Below are 26596 nucleotides of genomic sequence, written 5' to 3'. Positions count from 1 at the left end.
GTTGATTAAAGCGTGCCGAGCAGCAGAGTGAACGATGTTGTGTGTCTTTGTGTTGGAGATTGAAGTTGAAACTTTATTGCTGGAACAGCACAGCAGGTCAGGCAGCATCCAGGGAACAGGAGATTCGACGTTTCGGGCACAGGCCCTTCTTCAGGCCTGTGCCCGAAACGTCGAATCTCCTGTTCCCTGGATGCTGCCTGACCTGCTGTGCTGTTCCAGCAATAAAGTTTCAACTTTGATCTCCAGCATCTGCAGACCTCACTTTCTCCCCTTTGTGTTGGAGAAGCTGAGCTGGAGAGAGACAGACTCAGCCCCAAGTTCTGGTCGTCAGGGAAGGGGAGGGCACCGCGCCCTGAGCTCAGGAGCTGGGTTTAACTCCCTCTGTCCCCCCCCACTCCAACCTGACCTCCCCATTTCCTCTCCCCCACTCTTGTTCCTCATTACTCTCCCTCTCTGCACACACTCTCTTTCACACCACCTCTCCCTTCCACTTTCCCTCATCCACCCTTCTCTCTCACACACACCCCTAACCCTGGTTTCTCCTCCTGCCTCCTCGCATTTCTCTCTTTCTCTCTCGCCATCTGTCTCCCTCCCGCAATTCTGTCTCTACCCCATTTTCCCCCTCCTCCCACCTCCCACATCTCTCTATCATCTCACAATCACCCCTCCAACCACATGAAGCCACACCAACAGCACCCCCCACCCCCATCGCCGCAGTCTCTGGATCAGAGGGAGAGGGACGCATCAGGGAGACAGTGTGTCATTGAGAGAGAGGGGGGAGGCGCAGGAGGGAGAGAGATTTAGTCAGAGAGAAACAGAGGCAGGTGTGGAGAAAGAGTGAAGGAGCGAGAGAGGGAGAGAGCAGGAGAGAGAGAGAGAGAGAGAGAGAGAGAGAGGCAAGGGGGACTGAGGAGAGGGACAGAGAGCGGGGGGGGGCGGGAGAGAGACGGGGGTGATAGAGAGAGCAGGGGGGGCGACAGGGAGAGCGGGGGGGGGAAGGCGACAGAGGGGGCTACGGCGGCAAGGTGGGGGAGAGGGCAGAGGGGGGAAGGCAGATTGGGAAAGGCAGATTGGGAAAGGCAGAGGGGGGGAGGGGGGAAGGCAGAGGGGGGGGAAGGCAGAGGGGGGGAAGGCAGGGGGGGGGAAGGCAGGGGGGGGGGAAGGCAGGGGGGGGGGGAAGGCAGAGGGGGGGGAAGGCAGAGGGGGGGGAAGGCAGAGGGGGGGGAAGGCAGAGGGGGGGGAAGGCAGAGGGGGGGGGAAGGCAGAGGGGGGGGAAGGCAGAGGGGGGGGAAGGCAGAGGGGGGGAAGGCAGAGGGGGGGGGAAGGCAGAGGGGGGGGAAGGCAGAGGGGGGGGGAAGGCGGGGGGGGGGGAAGGCAGGGGGGGGGAAGGCAGGGGGGGGGGGGAAGGCAGGGGGGGGGGGAAGGCAGGGGGGGGGGGAAGGCGGGGGGGAATGCAGGGGAGAAGACAGATGGGGGGGAAGACAGATGGGGGGGAAGACAGATGGGGGGGAAGACAGATGGGGGGGAAGACAGATGGGGGGGAAGACAGATGGGGGGGAAGACAGATGGGGGGGAAGACAGATGGGGGGGAAGACAGATGGGGGGGAAGACAGATGGGGGGGAAGACAGATGGGGGGAAGACAGATGGGGAAGAAGGTAGGGGATGAAGAAGACAGGGGGGAAGACAGGGTGGGACAGAGAGAGAGCGCGGGGGGAGGGACACCACGGGGGGAGGGATACCGCAGGGCGGGAGGGACACAGCGGGGGTGAGGGACATAGCGTGGGGAGGGACGCGGGGTGAGGGACGCGGCGGGGCACAGGGGGAGGAACGTGAGGGGAGGGTCGGGTGAGGGACGCGGGGGGGGGGACACAGCGGGGGGGGGGGGGGACACAGCGGGGGGGGGGGGACACAGCGGGGGGGGGGGGACACAGCGGGGGGGACGGGACACAGCGGGGGGGGGAGGGACACGGGGGGGGGGAGGGAACGGGGGGGGGAGGGAACGGGGGGGGGACACAGCGGGGGGGGGGACACGGGGGGGACACAGCGGGGGGGGTGGACACAGCGGGGGGGGGACACAGCGGGGGGGGGGACACAGCGGGGGGGGGGGACACAGCGGGGGGGGGGACACAGCGGGGGGGGGGGACACAGCGGGGGGGGGGGACAGCGGGGGGGGGGGACACAGCGGGGGGGGGGACACAGCGGGGGGGGGGGACACAGCGGGGGGGGGAGACACAGCGGGGGAGGGACACGGGGGGGGAGGGACACGGGGGGGGGGACACAGCGGGGGGGGGGGAGACACAGCGGGGGGGGGGAGACACAGCGGGGGGGGGGACACGGGGGGGGGGGAGGGGACACGGGGGGGGGCACAGCGGGGGGGGGGGGACACGGGGGGGGGACACAGCGGGGGGGGGGGCACAGCGGGGGGGGGGGTGGACACAGCGGGGGGGGGGGACACAGCGGGGGGGGGGGGACACAGCGGGGGGGGGGGGGGGACACAGCGGGGGGGGGGGGGACACAGCGGGGGGGGGGGGGGACACAGCGGGGGGGGGGACACGGGGGGGGGGGACACAGTGGGGGGGGGGACACAGTGTGGGGGGGGGACACAGCGGGGGGGGGGGGACACAGCGGGGGGAGGGACACGGGGGGGGGGAGGGACACGGGGGGGGCACAGCGGGGGGGGGGGGACACGGGGGGGGGGACACAGCGGGGGGGGGGCACAGCGGGGGGGGGGTGGACACAGCGGGGGGGGGGGGACACAGCGGGGGGGGGGGGGGGACACAGCGGGGGGGGGGACACAGCGGGGGGGGGGGACACAGCGGGGGGGGGGACACGGGGGGGACACGGGGGGGGGGACACAGTGGGGGGGGGGGGACACAGCGGGGGGGGGGGGACACAGCGGGGGGGGGGGGACACAGCGGGGGGGGGGGGACACAGCGGGGGGGGGGACACAGCGGGGGGGGGACACAGCGGGGGGGGGGGACACAGCGGGGGGGGGGGACACAGCGGGGGGGGGGGGGACACAGCGGGGGGGGGACACAGCGGGGGGGGGGGACACAGCGGGGGGGGGGGACACAGCGGGGGGGGGACACAGCGGGGGGGGGGGGGGACACAGCGGGGGGGGGGGGACACAGCGGGGGGGGGGGACACAGCGGGGGGGGGGGACACAGCGGGGGGGGGGGGGGACACAGCGGGGGGGGGGGGACACAGCGGGGGGGGGGGACACAGCGGGGGGGGGGACACAGCGGGGGGGGGGACACAGCGGGGGGGGATGCGGGGGGGGGGAGATGGAGGAGGGAGACAGAGAGTGAGAGTCAGAGGGATCGAGAGAGAGCGGAACGCGCAGAGACAGAGACCGAGGGGCGGCAGAGGCAGAGGGAGAGCAAGACCGAGGGAGGGCAAGACCGAGGGAGGGCAAGACCGAGGGAGGGCAAGAGGGGAAGAGAGAGAGAAAGAGAGAAAAAATGGAAGAGGGAGAGAGAAAATGGAAGAAAGGCAAAGAGAGACAAAGAAAGTGAGTTAGAAGGAGAGAACACAAGACAGACTGAAAGGTGGGTGGAGAGACTCAGAGACAGAGAGAGAAGGGGGAAAGTGAGGTCGAGAGAAAAGTGAGGCTAGGGGAGACATGGAGAGGGTAAGGAGCCCCATACTCACCATCTCCCCAAGGTCTCTCTCTGTGTCCCATCAGGGACAGAGGCTGCTTAAAGGGTCAACCCTGAGATTGAGATTCAAACACAACTCACACATTCACTCTCTCACACAGAGAGACATAGAGACACTAACTCCCAAATACGCCACATGGCAAAAGGAATTATGGTTTCCTGAGTCTGGTTTAAATAGCCCCACGTCTGTCAGTCAAACCCCATCTTCTCCCGAATCCCAGGTGATCCAGTCAGCTCCCAGTTCCATTACCTGGAACCCACCCAGGTATGGAATACACTAACTACCATCTTTGTGCGATTGCAGGGGGTTCTGGGAGAAAACAGCAGGTCAATGGGTTGGACCAGGCTGACCCAGTCTGTTCCTGTATCTGTTCCACCCCCAAACCACCCACTCAGCCCAGCCTGGGAATACACACACAGATGCAGACACAGACACTAAGTTGCAGGTTCAAATCTTAAACAACCCCAGACACACACAACACAAAACCACACAAGTTTCCCCAACAAACTGACACAAGACGTTTGTACAAGTTAACACACATTCTTTGCACAAATGCATCCAACACTTTTGCTGGCTGAGCGCAGGTTTACTTCACAAATTAAGACAAGAGTTTTGTGCAGATTGATGCAACATGTTTGACTAAATTAACACAAGTTTATTCCACATGTTTACAGAAGGTGTTTGCACAGGCTGATGCAAATACCAAGAACCAGTGAGCTCTGCTGAGTTTGAACTTGATCCGAATGAGAATACATATTCTCCGATGAACACAGTCCCTTTCCTTTTCTGGGTTTAAGCATCGGTCCTGTCGCATTTGGATGCTCCTGAAAAAAAAATGCTGCATTAAATCAACTTCCTCTTTTTAATGTGTAATTCTCTCCAAAAACTGTTTGGTTTGGATTGCTACATAATGGCTCTTTTCTCCTTCCCATTACAGTATGCTTTACCAAGATCTAAAATGTAGGGAAATTTAAACTGCTTCTTGTCTTTGTTGCATACATTTAATGTAATTTTATTCTGATTTCTGTCCAGAATCTGTCTGAAAGCTCCTTGGGGAGTTTACAATAGTCTGCCGTCTAGTGGAGTCAGAGCACATTGCTGTGAGTCTGTCTGACTGCTCCATGGGGATTTTACAATAGTCTGCCCTCTAGTGGGGACAGAGCACATTGCTGTGAGTCTGTCTGACTGCTCCATGTGGTGTTTACAATAGTCTGCCCTCTAGTGGGGTCAGAGCACATTGCGTGAGTCTGTCTGACTGCTCCATGTGGTGTTTACAATAATCTGCCCTCTAGTGGGGACAGAGCACATTGCTGTGAGTCTGTCTGACTGTTCCATGTGGTGTTTACAATAATCTGCCCTCTAGTGGGGACAGAGCACATTGCTGAGAGTCTGTCTGACTGTTCCATGTGGTGTTTACAATTATCTGCCCTCTAGTGGGGACAGAGCACATTGCTGTGAGTCTGTCTGACTGCTCCATGGGGAGTTTACAATAGTCTTCCATCTGGTGGGGTTAGAGCTGACTTCAGAAGCTTCACTGAAATTCCAGTGAAATTTTAAAAAAAGATTCCTTTCTGTTGTTCATCCAATTATTTCTAAACTGCTGTCCCTGTTCCTAGTCCAAACAAACCCATGGCAACACTAAAGGGAAACAAGGATGGACACACACTCCAGATTATTCTATTTTTCCATCTTTGTACTTTATTTTATTTGATTGAACTGTAAAACATGTCATTTCTTTGATTAATCACTTCTTGATGAGATTGAGGAAGGGTTTAAGTGAAATGTAACTAATCTCTGTGACACACAAGACAAATGTGTTGTCGCTGATGTTATCAGGGGTCATTGAATTGAGCAAAAGGTGTCAAGGGGGAAAATGTTTTGATACAGCTAGTTGTTGTGGTCTGGGATAATTCATATCAATTCCAATGCACAACAATATTTATGAAAAAGCATGAACATCTCCAAAACAAAACATGATTTAACTATACACATGAACACTTCCCATCCACAACAATATTTGTATTTATAAACAAAACAGTTCCCATACAAAAAAGATTTCTCAATAAACTGAGATACTTAGATGCATAGTAATATTTACATGTAAACAGATCAGCTCCAATGCAAAACAATATTTATGCATAGACAAATAGCTCTATACAACAATGTATATGGTGTATTGTATGTACTGTATAATACAAAACCTGAAATAGCTCAGCCACTGAATTGTTGACTTGAAGCATTGCCCTCCCTTTCCCTGAGGACCAGGACTTTGGGCTGAGCCTGTCTCTCCAGCTCAGCTTCTCCAACACAGAGACACACACCAACATCGGTCACTCGGCTGCTCGGCACACTTTAATGAACATTTTTATTGTTTATAAATGGAAGTGATGGATACAGTCACTGGGATGGTGCCTTTTCTCACTGACCACTGAGTTGTGAGAAACATTGAAATGTTTCCCTGTAACCCCCCTGTGAGATAAGGATGGACAAACCAGCGCTACCCTCAGTCTGTTACCATAGCGACAGGCTGCTCCATCGCTGAAACACTGAACTGAAATGAAAAAGTCCTGGATGGATTGATTAATGAGGGAATTTGATGGATGGATGGATCTGGGTGAAGGGATATTTCATCACATTCTTCAGCTGCTGCCTGAACTTAGTCTGGGTCACGGCATAAATCGCGGTGTTTGTGCAGCAACTGAGGAGCTGCAGAATGAAGCCCAGTTCCTGCACAAAGACATCGAGATACACAACGGTATACACAATTAACCTCATCCGTTTCCACATAGAATACAGCATTAACGTTGACCATAACAGGATGAAATTGGCCGAGATCGCAAACAGTAAAATAATGGATTTTTTTCGGTTTCTCATTTCAGTGTCAGACTGAGCGTCCCCATTGGTGTGAGCACGGAGTCTCCTGCGGGCTTTGCTGGTCACTGAAATGTGTCTGACAGTGAGCACATTGAGCAGCAGAATCAGGAGAAATGGGACACACGGGGTTAGAATGTGGTGGAGGAACTCGATTGTGACCCAGACACTGGAGAATAGAACAGCGTTTGTTACATCACAAAACCAGGGATTGTTCACCAGCCAATACCGAGCCGTGAGCATAAAATACCAGGAAATGTTCTTTAAACAGCTCAGCACAGTCACTGCTCCCAGAACCACAGCCGCCGTCTTCTCACTGCAATATTTACTTTTCAGCTTTTGACAACAAATGGCCACAGACCGATCAAAGGTGAAAGTGATGGTGAACCAGATAGAGCAGTAAGTGGCTGCATAAAGCAGGATGGCGTGGATATTACACACGGGGATGGAGTACACCAGGAAATAAAACTGTTCCCAATAAACAATGGGAATGTGTCTCAGTATCAGGTCGAGGATAATGACCAGGAGATCCGCCGCTGCCATGGCCCCCAGGTAACGTCTGACATATGGAGACAATCCACAATCTTTATAAAGCAGGACGTAGATGGTCACTACGTTAACTGTGAGGAAGAAAAACAAACACATTATCCATCAGCCTGGAGGCAAAGGGACCCGTTTGATTGGGAACCCAGTGAGATTTTCAAATGTGCCCCTGTATTCAGGGATTTATTAAAGTAATTGGAGCTGGAATAACAAATGGGAAGTTCGGAACTACTGACAAAAATGTGATATAATACAATACAGCAATCTGTCCAGAGTGGAATACTGCACAGATCAGATCCATAAATCCAGACCATATATCTGTCCAGTACGGGGAGCTGTGCAGACCTCAGCAGTGCATTGATCTATAAACCCGGACTAGATATCTGCAGCAAGGGCTTATGCCCGAAACGTCGATTCTCCTGTTCCCTGGATGCTGCCTGACCTGCTGAGTTTTTCCAGCAACACTTTTTCAGCTCTAGATATCTGTCCAGCACGTGGAGCTGTGCAGACCACAGCAGGGCATTGATCTATAAATCCAGACCATATATCTGTCCAGCACGGGGAGCTGTGCAGACCTCAGCAGTGCATTGATCTATAAACCCGGACTAGATATCTGTCCAGCACGGGGAGCTGTGCAGACCACAGCAATACATTGATCTATAAACACGGACTAGATATCTGTCCAGCACGGGGAGCTGTGCAGACCACAGCAATACATTGATCTATAAACACGGTCTAGATATCTGTCCAGTACGAGAGCTGTGCAGACCACAGCAATACATTGATCTCTAAACCCGGACTAGATATCTGTCCAGCACGGGGAGCTGTGCAGACCACAGCAATAGATTGATCTATAAACACGGACTAGATATCTGTCCAGTACGAGGAGCTGTGCAGACCACAGCAGGGCATTGATCTATAAACCTGGTCTAGATATCTGTCCAGCACGGGGAGCTGTGCAGACCACAGCAATAGATTGATCTATAAACCCGGACTAGATATCTGTCTAGCACGGGGAGCTGTGCAGACCACAGCAATAGATTGATCTATAAACCCGGACTAGATATCTGTCCAGCACGGGGAGCTGTGCAGACCACAGCAATACATTGATCTATAAACACGGACTAGATATCTGTCTAGCACGGGGAGCTGTGCAGACCACAGCAGGGCACTGACGTGGAAACCTGAATCAAATATCCATCCAGCATAAGGGGGCTACACAAACCACATCATTGCATTATCTATAAACCTCAACCAGATAGTCTGACCAGCACAGTGATCACCCGTGAATTAATTTGTAAACCAGGAGCAGTTACCCTCCCAGCATGTAGGACTGTGTACCCCACCCCAGTGCATTGATCTGGAAACCAGGAGCAGTTTCCCTCCCAGCATGTAGGACTGTGTACCCCACCCCAGTGCATTGATCTGGAAACCAGGAGCAGTTTCCCTCCCAGCATGTAAGACTGTGTACACCACCCCAGTGCATTGTTCAGTGTTACATCCCTGTCCAGTGTGGGGTAACGTGCAGCCCATGCTGGAAGTGACCGGATGTGCAGCTCCCATCCATTTACAGCTCCATATCTCGATTCTGCCATGACAAGAGGGTGCTCTGGGTGTGAATATCACTGCCAGAGAGAGGTGGTGAGGGAATCCGTTTAAATATCACCACATGGTGTATAGATAGAAAGGGGGAGACTGAGAGACAGTGTCATGGAAGGTTATGTTCCCAGGTTTCAGAATGCTGAAATATCCACGGTCTGTTTCCCAGGATAGGGGATTCCAAACCAAAAGGGCATAGGTTGAAGGCGAGGGAAATGATTTAGAGGGGACCTGAGCGGCAAATGTTTCACACAGAGGGTGGTGTATATATGGAAAGTGCTGACAGAGGAAGTGATGAAGCCGTTTACAATCACACATTTTTTAAAAAATGTCTGAAAGAGGAGGGATGTTGACCAAATGCTGGCAAATGGGACTAGAGCAGATTTGGTTATCTGATTGGAGTGGACAGATTGGACTAACGGGTCTGTATCCATGCTGCATGACTCTGATTGCATCAGAGGGATGAGGAGAAATTCTGTAACGACCTTTGAAGAGGGAATTATCTTCACCGGAAGTTTATCGTGCCTCTATGTTTGCATTGATTGAAAGCTGAGTTAGTTAAATATTGACAGAGAAGTGAGTCACGGATAATGGGATACAGACAGGAAAGTGGGGCTGAAAGCACAACCTGATCAGCTACAATCTTAGTGCCTGGTAGAAAATGCTCAGAGTGACTAATGACCCACTCCTGCTCCTCAGTCCCATGTTCCTATGTTAGTTTCAACCCCACAAACCTGCCAGAATGGAGCAGTTGGAGGCCACTTACTGCTATCACCTGGTGCACAGAAAAAGAGGAGACAGCCCCTCAAGCCTGTCACACACGGTTTGGTGTAGTTTGGGAAATGTAATTGGAAAAATATGAGCTGAGTATGAAAGACACCCCTCATTTCTCTTTACAGAGCTCCACTTCTCTGTAACTTGTGCTCCGTTTGTTGGTCATGTTATAGACCCAGATTTACTGTGAATACAGCCCCCATACCTCACCCAGAGATGGCTCACAAAATTCTCTGGTCTCCCTGACGACAACATTCAATAACAGACCTTCCAGGAAAAATACACCCACTAACTTTCCAAGAACAGAATGGGAGAACATCAGAAACAGGAGCAGGCCGTTCACCCTCCAAGCCTGCCTTGCCCTTCACTAAGATCATGGCTGATCTGCTCTACGTCTCAAATCCTCTTTCATGCCAAATTTTTCACAGTCCTCAACTGTCTGATAGGTCAAAAGCCACCTTCTTCCTCTTTACGTATTTAGCTCCCTTACCACTGTGGAAAAGAGAATTGCTATTATTCAGAACTCTCTGTTCTACCTGTTGCTACGAATAAAAGAGGTGAACACAAGATCTCAGAAAAGAGTGAATGGCCCTGATATAAAAGAAGTGAATGACTGAGGAGGCTGTCAAGGAGCGAAGCAAATCTGGATTTATTTATCAATCAGCGTAACTCCCCTAATGGTTGGAGTCAATCGTAGGAAAACGGAAGATGTTTGTGGTTCGTGGATGTCCATCATCTCAGTCCCGGAACGTCTCTGCAGGAGATCCCCACAGTAACTTCCTCAGCACAATCGTCTTCAGCTGCTCATTAATGTCTTTACTCAAAATAAGATCAGAAGTAGGGATATTTGTTGAAGATTACACAATGTTCAGAACAACGTGTCAGCCCTCAGCTGCTGAAGCAGTCTGTGTCCACGTGCAGCAAGACCTGGACAACATTCGGGCTTGTGTTGTTAAAGTGTTCGTAGCATTCTTGTAACAGTACTGCGAGATGCTGTTTAATTTCACAGGGGAAGGAGGAACTCATTCAGCACCTCCAGCGCACTTCACAGGAATAGGAAGAAGCCATTCAGCCCATTGAAACTACTGAACAAGAAGAGGAATAGCCCATTCGGACTCTGCTGCCTATTACACAGGAAGACAAGGAATCCAGTGTTATGGACCAGGCCAGAGCCCCTTAAAAATATGTTGAGGTGGTAGTGTAAATCCAACAATTTTGTTATTCTAAAGGTAAATGTAACATAACTGGTTCAGATGTAATGTGAATGTTGAAACTACTTGATGTTAAGGAATGTGGGTTATTATCTGTTGTTCCTGTAAAGATCGAGGGCCCTCTCACTCCCCACACAAACCGGATCCCATTAAAGGTGGGGCTGAGGAGGCAATAATTGTGACAGTAACAGATTGAGAGAAGCAGGATTTAGTCAGACTGACAGTATCCCAGACTAACTCACAGAAGCCGAACGGCTCAACCCACCTCACTATTGAGTATACCTCCCTCAGTAAATCCGCCACTAAAGAGTATCCTATATTAGCGAACCACACCACTTTATTTAATGGATTAAAATTGCAACAGGATACAGTCTCAGCCCTTGATATTGTGAATGGGTTCCTGTGGACCTGGAATGGCAGAATAAGCTAGTATTTACTGTCTGAGGGATGCAGTAGACCTGGATCCAGTTACCTCAGGGATCCCATAATATTCCAGTATATCCCACCGATACATGGCTGATGGAGTTTGCCGATTTAATCTGACCATCACCTCATTACCTCAGTTGGTGAGAAAGAACATATCCGGATATTACACAGAGTATTGGGTCAGGTCAGGCAGGCCGGGCTTAAAATTAACCCACAGAACGTGAGAACGTAGGGATATATGTACCTGGGACATCACATCAGGGAGATCAAATCAGGAAGGGAGGGGGACAATCCCAGTGGAACGAAAGACCATGATTTCAAAACTATCCACCCGCACACCGTGAAGGGGATAAGGCAAACTTTAGGATTGTTTAATTATTGGAGGACTTTTGTGGAGAATTACCCAGAAATGGCAGAACCATCACGAGCCCTGACAGAAGCATTGACATTAGCCAGTGGTCAGGGAGTCAGCATATACACAGACAGACAGCATGTCTTTTGTATAGTTCATGACCAAGTGATGGCCTGGGGTCGGTGAGGGTACATCACCCAGTCTGGGGGCACATAGAGCATGAAGGACAGGTCAGAGAGTTTGTGGAAGCAGCTAACTTTCCCAGTGAAGCAGCAATAATGAAGATTATAGCTCACAGGAAAGTAGAAACCTCACACCAACAGGGCAGTGAGTATGTGAGTAAGGCAGGTGAATAGACAATAGGCGCAGGTGTAGGCCCTTCTGCCCTTCGAGCCAGCACCACCATTCATTATGATCATGGCTGATCATCCTCAATCAGTATCCTGTTCCTGCCTTATCCCCATGACCCTTGATTCCACTACCCTTAAGAGCTCTATCCAACTCTTTCTTGAAAGTATCCAGTCTTGGCTTCCACAGCCTTCTGGGGCAGTGCATTCCATACACCCACCACTCTCTGGGTGAAGGAGTTTCTCCTCAACTCTGTTCTAAGTGGCCTACCCCTTATTTTTAAACTGTGTCCTCTGGTTCAGGACTCACCCATCAGCGGAAACATGCTTCCTGTCTCCAAAGTATCCAATCCTTTAATAATCTTATAAGTGAAATGCTGACTGAAACAGTGCAGACATTTGAGGAGATGGCAATGGGCGTAGCTTCAGACGTGAGAGAGGAGGTTTAAAGATATTCCCAGAAACAGTCCCACAACAGGAGAAACCGGAATGGGAAAAGGGTGGGGCAGTAATAGGACACGGCAGGGTCTGGGTGATCCAGCAGTGCCACTACATTGTATAAGACAAACATTATTAAAAATATATCATGGGCTGGCCCATATTGGGGAGGATAAAATGCAATATCAGATGATCCACTCCAATCCTTGCCTGGAACAGGGAGAAATACAGCAAGGTTTTGTCGAAGGTGTGTAGTCTGTACACAGTGTGAGCCAGGGAAAGCAATCAGGATAAAATGGAGGCAGCAGCAGGGACCCAGGGGCCCATGGGAACAATTACAGATGGATTTTACACACACACCCATTCCAATCACAGGGAAGGAAGTCATGCTGGGTTTTAATAAATAGGTTTACTCAGTGGGTGGAAACATTCCCCTGCAGATTCTGACCAAGGGAAAAATGTTACAGGGAACATAGCTAAAGAGCTATGTGCCCTGTTTGGTACTGAACAGAAATCCCATCCCCCATACCAGCCCCAGAGGTCTGGGACAGTAGAAGGAATGACGCAGACACTGAAAGCTAGTCGGACTAAGGCTCTCTCAGAGACAGGACAGCGATGAGTTAGAGTACTCCCCACCAGCCTAATGAAACTGTGGACAACCCCAGGAAGGCGGACGGGGCTGTCCCCCTTTGAATTAGTGACTGGATGGACTATGCAGATGCCACAGGGTATGGTAGTGGGGGAGCCAGAGACATGTGGTAGTGGCAGGCTGGAGATGTGCAATGACAAGGATAAGGTTAAACCATTTTGTGTAAGAACTGGCAAAGCAGCTGCATGAGCTGAGAGATTCCGAGACTGGGAAAGGGAACATGGAAATATCCAAGCTGACCATTCCAAGCCCTGAAGTTCAGGTCAGGGGGAAGATATTACTGGAACGTATTAAGTAAACACATCAAAATGCTGGACTTATCTGGGGGAGACAGAGAGAGACCTCTCCCATCATGTATTAGTAAGGAGCTCTGAATAAACGTTGGTCATGCTGCTCAACACAGAACTCAAGGCTCCTCTTTGATATTTCTCCCAGCAACAGTTGTGCAGGGGCATGTTGCTGGTTTGAGGTCAATGGCTAGTGCTGTTCCACAAGAATCAGAACTGAGACATCTGTTGCTTGTAATGTATATAAATGAAAAGTTTGAAAATGTAAACGATTTAATTAGCAAGTTTGTAGATGGCACAAACTGTTGAAGTTGTGAATCGTGAAGAATGATGTCAAAGGATACAGCAAGAAAGAGATGAGTCAGAAAGTTTTGTGGAGCAATTGCAGATATATTTTAATTCAGACAAGTGTGAGGTGATGGGTTTTGGAAGACACATAGCAAGAGGAATGTATACAATAAACGAAAGTGTCCTGAGCAGCACTGATATACAGAGGGATCTTCAGTTGAAAGCTGAAAGGTCCCTGAAAGTGGTGAAGGAGGTGAATGGCAGGCTTGACTTCTTTTGTCAGGGGAGTGAATATAAAACTATAATCAGGCCACCTTTGATCAAAATATTATAGGTAGAATGGGAAGGCTTTTGGGGAGGTGGAAACAGGTTTACCAGGATGTTGCCTGGATTGGGAGAGGTTGGAAAATCTTGGATTGTTGTCTTTGGAAAGTCAATGGCTGTGGGGTGACCCCACTGGCACAAACAGAGTTTGTAAACCATGGTTTACTACAGAAAGTGCATCTCTTGTTAAGGAGAAGAAAGAGGCTTATGTGTTGATAAGGCAAAATGGTACAGATGAAGCAATAGAGAGTTATAGATCAGCTAGGAAGGATTTAAAGAGAGAGTTAAGAAAAGCAAATGGAGGACACGAGCAGTCTTTAGCAAACAGAATAAAGGATAAGCCTGAAATTTTCTATAGGTATGTGAAGAATAAAAGAATGATTAGGGTAGGAATAGGGCTAATCAAAGACAGAAATGGGAAGTTGAGTGTGGACCCTGCAGAGATCGGAGAAGTGTTAAATGAACATTTCTCATTGGTGTTTACACAGGAAAAGGAGAATACTGTAGAGGACAAAAATGTGGTACGAGATATTAGACTAGAAAGGATTGAGGTTAGTTAAGCACAGGTGTTATCAATTCTAGAAGGAGTGAAAGTAGACAAGTCCCCAGGCCGGATGGGGTTTATCAGTGGATTCTCTGGGAAGCTAAGGAGGAGATAGCAGAGCCTTTGACTTTGATATTTGAGTCATCATTGTCTATGGGTTTAGTATCTGAGGACTGGAGGATAGCAAATGTTGTGCCCTTGTTCAAGAAGGGCAGCAGAGATGACCCAGGTAATTATAGACCAGTGAGCCTTTCTTCCATTGTAGGAAAGGTTTTGGAAAGGATTATAAAAGATAATAGTTATAATCATCTAAAAAGCAACAATTTGATTTCAGATAGTCAACATGGTTTCGTCAAGGGCAGGTCGTGTCTCACAAACCTCATTGAGATTTTTGAGAAGGTGACCAAGCATTTAGATGAGACGAGGGCAGTTGACGTGGTATACATGGACTTCAGTAAAGCCTTTGATAAGATTCCACATGGTAGGTTGATGGAGAAAATGCAGAGGCATGGAGTTGAGGGTGATTTAGCTGTTTGGATTAGAAACTGGCTTTCTGAAAGAAGGCAGCGAGTGGTGGTTGATGGAAAATATTCAGTCCGGAGCCCAATTACTTGTGGTGTTCCACAAGGATCTGTTTTGGAACCACTGCTGTTTGTCATTTTTATAAATGACTTAGACGCAGGCATAGGTGGATGGATTAGTAAATTTGCAGATGACACTAAAGTATGTGGAGTAGTAGACAGTTTGGAAAAATGTTACAGGTTGCAGGGGGATTTAGATAAACTGCAGAATTGGGCTGAGAGGTGCAAGTGGAGTTCAATGCAACTAAATGTGAGGTGATGAACTTTGGGAAGAATAACAGGAAGGCAGAGTACTGGGTCAATGGAAAGATTCTTGGTAGTGTGGATGTGCAGAGGGATGTCGGAGTCCATGTACATAGATCCCTGAAAGTTGCCACCCAGGTGGATAGTGCTGTTAAGGCGGCATACGGCGTGTTAGGTTTCATTGGTAGAGGGATTGAGTTCTGGAACCGCAATATCATGCTGCAACTATACAAAATGCTGGTGCGGCCACAGTTTTAACATTGTGTACAGTTCTGGTCGCCCCATTACAAAAAGGATGCGGAAGCATTGGAAAAGGTGCAGAGGAGATTTATCAGGATGGTGCCTGGTCTGGAGGGAAAGTCTTATGAGTAAAGGCTGAGAGACTTGGATCTGTTCTCATTGGAAAGAAGGCGGCTAAGGGGGGATTTGATAGAGACATACACAATGATCAGAGGATTAGATATGGTAGACAGTGAAAGTCTTTTTCTTAGGATGATGCCGACAGCTTGTACGAGAGGGCACAACTACAAATTGAGGGGTGATAGATTTAAGACAGATGTCAGAGGCAAATTCTTTACACAGAGAGATTGGTAAGTGTGTAGAATTCTCTACCAGCTAAGGTAGTCAACTCAGCCACATTAGGGAGTTTTAAACAATCCTTAGATAAGCTCATGGATGATTTTGGGATAGTGTAGGGAGGCGAGTTGAGAAAATTCCACAGGTCGGCGCAACATTGAGGGCCGAAGGGCTTGTTGTGCACTGTATTGTTCTATGTTCTATGTCCTATAATCTGAATCTTTTTCCAAGGTAGAAATGACAAATTCTAGAGGCCATAGATTTCAGGGGACAGGGGGAAATTTAAAGAAAATAAAAACCGAGAGAACAGCAGATGCTGTAAATCAGAAACAAAAACAGAAGCTTCTGGAAATGCTTAACAGGTCTGGAAGCATCTGTGAAGAGAAATCAGAGTTCACGTTTCTGAGGAAGGACCCGAAACATGAACAGATTTTTATTTTATCAGATGCTGCAAGACCTGCTGAGTATTTTCAACAACATGTGAAAGTTTAAAGGGAGTTATGTCAGGCAAGGTTCTTATGCTAAATGTGGTAGATGACTAAAATGTACTCTCCTGGGAGGTGGTAAAAGCAGAAACAATCACAATGCTTAAGAGGCATTTGGGCAGGCGCATACGCTGGCAGGGGTTGGCAGTTTTATGGATCATGTCCGGGCAGGTGGAATTAGTTTGGAATGGCATCATGGTCCGCACAGACATGTTGGGCCAATTATTCCAGTGCTGCACTGTTCTGTTTTCCAGGGGGTAGAATGTGTGGAGCGAGAGATAATATTTTGAATGGAATATGCCTCTTCTAGGGTTAAACATTCCCCTTATTTCATCAACTGAAGGCCTGTACTCATAGAATACAGACAGAACACCTCAGAAGGGGGAGGCTGATAGTATCTCAAAATAGAACCTCTTACAGCCACACATGTGGATTCTCCCGTAACCCCAGACAGAGGAATTTGCCCTTTCCAGACAAGACTGAGAGCCCTGTGCACAACCCTGTTAAACTGCCTCTCACTCCCATTATCTTACCTCCCCTCCATATGAGCATAGGTAAGTGAATCCTCCATTTACTGAAGGAAGAACCCTTCTGCCTTAATCTCTTCCCATCAACACATAATCATGAACAATATGATAATCAATTTCTGTAATCCATTCACACGTTATCACAGGACATCGTCATTCATCAAGCTTTGTAAGGTCATAATTAACTACTGTAAACTATCTGTTGACAATCGCCCATGTGACTGATATGCCTTTGTCTAATTCCTATTAAATATACTGTCTCTGTGGGTAAGGCAGAGATTCATGAAGAAGAGTCTCTACAAGTAGACACTCGGCTACTTTAGAGACACTTTCAAACTCTCGCCGGCTATCCAATAATAAAGCTACTGCTGTTGCATCGTCTGGATTTGTGGAACAAAATAGGCATCAACTATGAAGGATATGAGTGATCTTCAGTCTGTGGCGTTCAGACTTACTGGAGTGGTTCACTGATGAAGAACAAGCAGTCACTGGATTGATTTGAAGAAATTGCGACTTTCTTTGAAGTGATGAAGTTGGATATATTTTTGATAGAGCTGTATAAGATTATAACAGACCTAGATATAGCAGACAAAAATATCTGTATTTGATAGGTGATGGCACAAGAGTTAAGGTCAGATGTAAGGTTTTGAGACAGCGGGAGATGAGCAAGTGTTTCTGCTGACTGTATTGGCTGGAAATATGCAGAACATGTTGCCTATTATGGTGGTGCAAGTAGAGAAGATCAATGATTGATAAAAACAATTAGATCAGTTCTGAGGGCAATAAACTTGCAGAGTTTGTGGTACGTATGGGGGATGAGAATATTGGATTCTGCTACAGAGAGCCAGCTTGGATTTGATGGGCCTCTTTCTGTGCTATAATGCATTTTATTTGGACTTGCTTAACTTGCTCTGGTCACTGATTAAGTTGTTATTTAGGTAAATCTACTCAGTGTTCCTACTCAGACCAATACAGGCTGTCCCTCCACAGCAGGGGATAATGTTTACTGCTTTATACTGGGTTCTTGGGGTGGGGGGGGGGGGGGTGGGTGTAACAGTCTGCGAGCATTTATCTGAAATGGCAAAACACCAGTGCAGCCACACTAGGGACCGACTCTGGAAATGTGGGGAATGCCAGAAGGGAATTATTTACCCATCCCACCTGGAAACTGGCCAAACCAGTCAGACTGGGGAGCTGTTCACCTGCTCTGTGTGTGTGTGTGTAGGGGGGGCGGGGGAAGGGATTCACTCAGGCATCCATCCTGCTGAGATGCCAGTTAATTTACTGATAGCCACAGTTGAAGGATTTTTTTCTCTTTTTCATGCCAAGTAATGAACAATGGTTTTGGCAGCTCAAAGTTGTGCACATAGAGATCTTAGCTTTGGAAATGTTCACAACATTGTTGAACATGCATAGATTCACACTGGGTACAGACTTTTATGTTCCTTTATTCATTCACAGGATGAAGGTGGCGCTGGCCCGGCAGCATTTACTGCCCATCCCTAATTGCCTAGAGGGCAGGTAAGAGTCAACCACATTGCTGTGAGTCTGAAGTCACAATGTTGGCCAGACCAGGTAAGGATGGCAGCTTCCTTCCTGAAAGGGCATTAGCGAACCAGATGGTTTTTTCTGACAATCGATTAATGGTCATCATTAGACTCTAAATTCACAAGTTTTTTTAAATTGAATTCAAATCCCCCATCTGCTGCAGCAGGCTTTGAACCCAGGTCTCCAGAACACTATCTGGAGTTTTAGATTAATTGTCCCGCGACAATATCACTCGGCCAATACTTCCCCACATCGCTGTCCATCTGCACAGAGTGAACAGCGATTTTCTGGTTCATCAGGACTGGGTAATCACACATACGTTTGCTCAATGATTGCAGGAGTTGGATGTTGATTGGAAATTGACATCCATCTCCAAACCATGTATTCTGGGGTTTGTTTCTGGTGATGATTGGAAGCACCATCAGTCTTGTTATCTTTTGGGGATAAAAACAGTTTCAATTAGCTTTCTGTTAAATGCATGGCAATCAATTCTATCTCACAACTCTTAGGCAGATTAGTTTCTTTTGAAGGGCTCTCCATCTCCCCAACCTCCTCCACCTTCACCCCCAACAGTACAATAATCTCAGAGTGTCTCTTTGTGACTATGAATGAGACAATCTTATCTGCTGCTTCTTTCCCTAATCCTGTGTCAAGTTGGATCTTAAACTCCCCTTGCTGCAGTTGTGGTCCTGCATCATTGTACAGTGTTGCTCGTATTTCATGTCTTGGCCTATCAGTGTTCATGATACTGCATGTAGTATATGGGCCAATAGTGTAAGAGTTTAGCTCTTTCCTTCCACCAACAGCAATAGAATTGTACTCCAACAAAACTTACAGAATCACGGCCCCGCATATCCCCCAACTTACCTCTTACCATCAAACTAGAGTATCAATCCTCATTCAACTGAGAGAATTCAGGAGGCATGTCAGTTACAGCAGCATGAATACCTAAAAATGAGGTGTTAACCTGATGAAGTTCTCAAAGAGGACTACTTGTGTGCCTAACAGCATAAGCAGCAAGCGATAGACAGAGTGAAGCAATCCGGGAAACAACAGAACAGATCTAAGATCTGCAGTCCAACCAAATCCAGTTGTGAATGAAGTCAGAGCACAGCTGGAGTTCTGAGGACAATTCTCTTCAAGATAGTAATAATTTTAAAGAGATGTTTAAAAAGTATGGTGACTTGAGTATAATGGAAGAAGTTGATTGGTGGGTAGCTGATAATCTTGTTTTAATCTGAAGTTAATTTAGGATTAGTTAACAAATAAACACATGGTAGGGAATCCCAGCCCCATGGAGTGCACATCCAGTTCCATGTGGGAAATCCAAGACACTTCTTGTGTGAGTGACAACCACAAGAACACGGAGGTGACACAGGAAATGTCAAGAACACTCGTTTCACTGCAGTTAAAGTACTACACACGCTTCTGATCCCCACATTCAAGGGTTGATGTGATCACACCAGAGAGGGTACAGAGGAGATTGATCAGAATATTTCTACAATTGGAAAATTTCTGCTCTGAGGAAAGGTTGGATAGGCTGAGGATGATTTCCGAGGAGGATGAGGTGAGATTTAATTGAAGTGATAAAATGCTGAAGAATCCAGATCGAGTGGATAGGAAGGAGCTATTCATTAACTGAGAGGTCAGAAACTGGAGGATTTAGATTGAAACTAATTCCCAGAAAGAAGAGGAAGGGAGAATTCATTTCACTCGGAGATGGTGGGGAGCAGGAACGCATTGATGGGACAGTAACCTGCATCACATTAGAATAAAAGGACATGGATGTAACTGAGATGCTGGAACATGCAGGGCTGCTGACTAAAGTCTGCAGAATGGGATCATTGTGATTTATTTAACATTTCTCCAGAATATTAAACTCAAGTCCAATTTGAGAATTTATGAACACCACCCAACCTGAATTCCAAATGTCAGAATAAATTTATCAGAAAGTTACAGCACAAATCAAGGCCACTTGGCCTATCCTGCATGTGTTGGCTGTAATAAAATGACCCAGGCTTTACAGCGTTCTGTACTCACCAATGAGAGCAACAATTTCAGACTGCGTACTCTGCCCTCCATGTTGTTATAATCTGTTTTTTCAATGTATTTCTTTGACAGCTGCTCCCCTTGTTTCCTGGTTTCTTTCCCTGCCCTAACTCCATTCCCCATAGCCTTGAGGGACTACCATTTCTGAAATTTAATCTCTTCTGCGTTCCCCCGTGTGACAGACTGTCTTTTTGTCCTTGTCTCACCCCCACCTTGCTCACAACTCGTTACATTTCTGATGTTTCCCAGACCTCTGTGACTTCACAGTGCCCCCTGAGTCAGTGGCACGAGTTTTGAATTCTCTTCCTTATGAGATAATTGGAAATCTTTCTGGCTGCAGTTTCCCCCAGATTTTATTTTGGAAAAAAAAGAGGATTTGCGTCAGAATCAAGTACTTGTGAGCCTTCATCCACAATCCTGAGCACTTAGACATAATATGTGACTCTCCCACAGATGTGCAGGTTTGATGGATTGGCTTGTAGTGTGTAGGTTAGGTGGGTTGGATTAGCCATGCTAAATGTGGGTTTATGGAGGTAGGGTGGGACAGCAGGTCATTGTAGACTCGATGGACCGAATAGTCTCTTTGTGCGCCTAAGGGAATTCTGTAATTCTAAATACTTATGATTGTTGTCACATTTTCCTAAGTCCAGGTTCATTCAATTCAGGTACACATGCTGCCTTTTGTGTTTCTGTGGGTGCTCACTCAATCCTTTCGTTCTGTTTTACATCAATTTCACACTGTATGTGAGGGTGGGAATGAATCCGTAAAAATAAATACTCCAACTGAAACTCGTCACAAGTCAGGAACTGGTTCTGCTACTAGCATCACTCACAACAGGAAAATAAAGATTCAGTCACAAATCTGACAGAAACGCAGTGGTTATTAGTCACCAGGAAAGGCTTAACATCTTAAAACTCTTAAGAAAAGAGGAGGCTGAGACTCGGCTTGGTACAAGTAGGAAGCTTTGTGTCTGTGTTTTCAGAGATTTGAGGTTGAAATCATTGGGCTGGAAGCATGTTTCATTGCCCCAGGTCATCAAAGGTGCTATCTAAATGTGCATCTTTCTTTCTGCCCATCTGTCTGAGTCAACAATCAGATGGATAGGTAATTGTCTGAGTGTTTTCCCGAATCCCTGATTGTGAGGGGAGGCAGATTCAATCTCAGGTGCCAGCTGCCTCTAGTCCACCCACATGGGCATGTTGAAGAGCATGACAGGAGAATGGATTTAAACCGAGAGTTCAGTGCCAGAATGAAATAGGAAGCAGCAAATAAACGGGACTTTTGGATCCCACGGGATAGAGACTCCAGGATTAGTCCTTGTTGGCATTCCTGTAGTCACACGAGGCAGCATTCCATGATGAGAGTTAAATCCGGGTGGCAGTGGAGGGAGCCACTGAAGATTAGCAGGTTTAGTTCAAACACAGGAGGTTTGTTCAGTCAGTAACAGTGTTAGACATGAATGTGAAGTGAGCATTGAGGGGAAATGTTACTACAAGTTGCAGATGGATAACTTTCATTGGAACAGGAGGACGCCATTCAGCCTTTCAACACTGCTCTGTCATTCAATAGATCATGGCTTATTTGTGGCCTAAGATGCAATGTTCAAAACTCTCCAAACTCATCAATAAACTCATCTGCAACAGACAAGATCAATATTCAAAAACGAAACATCTGCAAATGCTGGGAAATCAGGAACAAAAACAGAAATTGCTGGAAAAATTCAACAGATCTGGCAGCATCTGTTTGGGTCCAGTGACCGGTCAGGTGACCACCTGCAGCTGACCATTCTGCCTTTTCTTTAACACTCTCTGGAACAGGTTCTGGTGCGAGGGGAATGAGACTGTCAATAACAACTTAGAAAATAGGAGGATGTGCTCAATCAGAATAAAACATATTTTGGTCTTTCACTTTTAATTCAACTGCAAAAATTAATCATGATCATTTCAGAAATAAGATAATAGGCCAGAAATCAACTCTTCATGTCATTAGATTAGATTACTTACAGTGTGGAAACAGGCCCTTCGGCCCAACAAGTCCACACCGCCCCGCCGAAGCGCAACCCACCCATACCTCTACATTTACCCCTTACCTAACACTACGGGCAATTTCCCATGGCCAATTCACCTTACCTGCACATCTTTGGACTGTGGGAGGAAACCGGAGCACCAGGAGGAAACCCACGCAGACACGGGGAGAACGTGCAAACTCCAAACAGTCAGTCGCCTGAGGCGGGAATTCAACCTCTCTGTACCTGTGTCTCACTTGTGTTCACCGAGACACTCATTCAATCTGACCGCTTTATAAACCCTGCCCGGATATTTCCTTAGAGGGCTCAGAATGAAATATTCACTGAATTGTTATGAGCCACCGTGCCGCCCATTGAGTCTGGGAAACTGTTAATTCTAACCTAGTCCAGCCTACATGTGAATCTAGACACTGAATAACGTGGTTGACTCTGAACCATCTCTTGGGCAGTTAGAATGGATGACAAATGCTGCCCCAGCAAGTGATGCCGTGATCCCACAAACAAACAAAACAAATCCAATCGCTGTGGTTACTTGTGAACTCGCCGGTGTTATTGGAAGAGGATGAATGGGACGGTTTATGGGGTTAATAGAGAAGAATGGCATTCAGTGAGGTGATCCTTTGGAGAACTGATGAGCCAATCAACCTCCTTTTGCGCAGTAGCAATTCAGTGAATATTTCATTCTAAGGAAATATCCGGGCAGGGTTTATAAAGACGTCAGATTGAATGAGTGTCTCGGTGAACACAAGTGAGACACAGGTACAGAGAGGTTTTGGGACGGATTAAATTATATTTTATATATTTGCACAGTCATCAACTTTACAGCAGTTAAAACTGGGAGTGTAATTAGAGCAGCAAATAAATCTTAAACATTTATGCAGCTAAAGGGAATGCTGGGTAAAGATACCGTGGTTAGTGCTTATTTTATTCCAGGCACACCAGTCTAGGAGCACATCCTTCCTGTATCTATCCTTTCGAGCTCTTGAAGATTTTTGTTCCTTTGAAGGGTATCATGTTTAGATACTCCAGAGAAGTCAGCTTCAAGCTCCTCAATCTCTCCTGCCAGGGCAATGCTGCTGTTAGAATTCAATTCACTGGTGCATGTTACTGGCTGCTTCATGGACTGGAACTGACAATTGAGACTGAAAGGTTACTGTATAAAATATCTTCAATGGTATTACCAGACGTGAGTGGTTTTAGGAAAATGACCTTGACTACCAGGCATTGAGTGTCAGAGCACTTCCTGTTGTGGGGCATCCTGTTTAGATTCAATCTACTGATAACTATTAGAACTGACTTGCACTGGCTCCGTCAAAGTGGTCAGAGCATTATGGCTGTCATCGAAGCTGGTAACAAACTTCCCATGGGTTAAAAATCGTAAATGATAGAGTATGTACGAGGTCTGATGACACTGTTGGAGTATTGATGTTGTTGTTAATCACATTAACTCGGCTGGAGTTGACTCAATTTATATTGTCTCTTTCTGAATCTCAGGATGTCTCTCTGGGCAATAAGTCTCCAATAAACAGCAATGTGACAACACACAGGGATCATCTGTTTTGATTTAAATTGGGATTATAGCACTGCTGCTTCACAGCACCAGGTACAAGGTTGGAGTCCAGCCTTAGTCAACAGACTGCGTGGAGTTTGCACATTCCCCTATGATTGTGTGTGCCCCCTCCAGGTGCTCTGGTTTCCTCCCACAGTTCAAAGATTTGTGGGTTAGGTGGATCAGTTGTGCGAAATTGTCCACAGTTCCAGGATTGTGCAGACTCGGTGGATCAGCCATGGGAAATGCAGTGTTACAAGGATGGAGTGCTCCAGGTGGGATGCTCTTTGGATGGTTGGTGGGGTTTGATGGGCCAATGCTCTCCTGCCACACTGTCGGGATTCTATTCTATGATTGAGGATAAAGCAGGGTGTCCTTAGAGAAGGAGTATGTGGTATGTATCAATGCTCTCGATGCCTTTGGATAGAGGTGGGCATCGTAGGGGATACAGTGCTTTACCTCCACTGCTTCCCTCTCACCCCTAACTACTTTGATTTGGTCCCTTCCCACTCTGTCATTTGTAATGGTTTGCTTTGCCTGTAATGGGCTTTGTTTGTAAACATTCAATTGGTTACACGGGTGGTTTACTGCAGGTGATTATATATTAACAAAACCCAAAATGGCGTAATGATGAACGTGGGAATGTTGCTCAGCTGTGTGAGATAACACTGGAATCAACCAATGAGAAACAAAGAAGTATGTGACCCATTCACACAGCTGTGTGATGGGCGGCACGGTGGCTCGCACTGCTGCCTCACAGCGCCAGAGACCCGGGTTCAATTCCCGCCTCAGGCGACTGACTGTGTGGAGTTTGCACGTTCTCCCCGTGTCTGCGTGGGTTTCCTCCGGGTACTCCGGTTTCCTCCCACAGTCCAAAGATGTGCAGGGTCAGGTGAATTGGTGTTAGGTAAGGGGTAAATGTAGGGGTATGGGTGGGTTGCGCTTCAGCGGGTCGGTGTGGACTTGTTGGGCTGAAGGGCCTGTTTCCACATTGTAACGTAATCTAATCTGTAATCTAAACTAACACTTCTGGGTACGGGAAATGGGGGGGAAATAGAACACTTCACAGCTCACAAAAGAATAACTCAAAAGCAGTTAAATCAAACCAATGGTGTAGAAAGGGAAGGAATATTTCCCTGGAGCTTGAGTAACTGGAAAGTGATGGTGTCCGGGAATAGACAGGATTTTGTTTTACAGGGCGTTTGAAATTTTTAAAACTGTTATATTCAGATAGTTTCATTTCTTTTCGTTTAGTTTTATTTACAATATTTTAAAACTAAATTCACAAACCTGGTGTTAAAGACAAATGATAAATAAAATCCATCAAACCGTCCCTCACTGAAAACTGATGTGGAGGTGCAATCTCCTGCAGAATCCCTGCCCTGCTTATGTCTTTCTACCGCGGCTCCATGACTATATACATACCTGGGAGATAGCAGCAGGAGGCCATTTGGCCTTTCAATCCTGCTCCACGATTCAATGAGAAACAGCTGACCATCCAGCTCAGTCTCCTGTTCCTGCTGTGTTCCAATCCCCTTTCATGACTTTACCTCAAACAACTATATCCAAGTCCTCCTTGGGCTTCACTGCCTTTTGTTCCAGTGGCGTTGCTATGTAACTGTGTGGGTGTAGGCAGGGGTAATGTGATGGTGCTGCCTCCTGGAGGATACACCCAGCGTCCCTCGTCATCCTGCAGTAACATCAATTGGGTTTCAGCAACTCGAGATAGAAACCGTTTCCAGGATATGGGCATCACTGGCTCAGCCAGCATTTATTCCCCATCTCTCGTTACCCTTGAGAAGATGGTAGTGAGCTGCTGTCTTGTACAATTCACAGTCCATTTGGCGCAGATAAACCGACAATGCTGGGAGGGAGATTGTTGCCGGATTTTGGCCGAGTGATTCTCCATCTTTGGTTCTTCAAATGCTGGTTAACTTTATCACAATCTGCTCATGATTTTGAGATTTCAGTCTGCAAATCTTCACCATCTAGCACCCTGTATAAAGGAATATGTACAGATTAGAAATTCAGAGCAGACAATTCTATTTTCTCTGGAATATCTTTTTCCTCATTCTTCCCCCAAAGCTGTAACCCTCCAGCCCACCTACTCTCTCCCACCATTCTGACTCTACTATCTCTAATATAAACCCTTCACATTCTCATGGAGTTACTGATAAACAGATCCATACACCACTTCCCGTCCCTGGTTAGACTCTGCACCCTTTCCGGGTTCACTTCCTTTCCTTTCAGTTGCTGCAAGTCAATAATGTAACAGCAGAATGAAACAAAAAGAAACAGAAAGGGAGGTGGCAGATCCTGGACAGAAGAGGAACCTTCAGTCTGGGAGAATGGGTCACATCCTTCTTTGTCAAGGAAAAGAAAGGACTGTAGGACAAGGAATAATCTGCCATGGGTGGCTAAGGAAATAAGAGTCCATCAAACTGAAATAGAATGCATACAAATTGCCAAAGACAGACAGTCGCCCATGGCCGGAATCGAACCCGGGTACCTGGTGCTGTGAGGCAGCAGTGCTAATCACTGAGCCGTCTCTGTTGAGTGGAGGGGACATGACTGGAGGACTGGGTCAATGGGATTGTGAACAGTGAATGAATATGGAGGACACTGGGGGATGGACAGGTCAGTGAGGGACAGGATAAGTGCAGCAGCAGGAGGGGATCCTGGACAAACTGAGCAATG

The 26596-nt window shown here is 47.7% G+C and overlaps 1 protein-coding gene across 3 annotated transcripts in view; it reads right to left on the bottom strand.

The window, feature by feature from the left end:
* Positions 1-5518: 5518 nt before the first annotated feature.
* The window catches only part of LOC148149531 (putative G protein-coupled receptor 139), a 39036-nt gene continuing 17958 nt past the window's right edge, over positions 5519-26596 (bottom strand). For all 3 annotated transcript variants that reach the window (XM_087989503.1, XM_087989504.1, XM_087989505.1), the window contains 2 exons: positions 25325-25895; positions 5519-7152 (listed from right to left, as the gene is read on the bottom strand). In XM_087989503.1, coding sequence (XP_087845629.1) covers positions 6242-7152; positions 25325-25397 — 984 coding nt within the window. In that variant the 5' untranslated portion in view covers positions 25398-25895 and the 3' untranslated portion in view covers positions 5519-6241. The remainder of the gene's footprint in view (positions 7153-25324; positions 25896-26596) is intronic.

The sequence above is a fragment of the Chiloscyllium plagiosum genome, unplaced genomic scaffold, assembly GCF_037043375.1.
Source record: "Chiloscyllium plagiosum isolate Xiang-an unplaced genomic scaffold, Cpla_swu_hap1 HiC_scaffold_8, whole genome shotgun sequence".
NCBI classification, from domain to species: Eukaryota; Metazoa; Chordata; class Chondrichthyes; order Orectolobiformes; family Hemiscylliidae; genus Chiloscyllium; species Chiloscyllium plagiosum.
The sequence above is the reverse complement of the archived record's forward strand: the minus strand, read 5'-3'. Positions and strand labels throughout refer to the sequence as shown.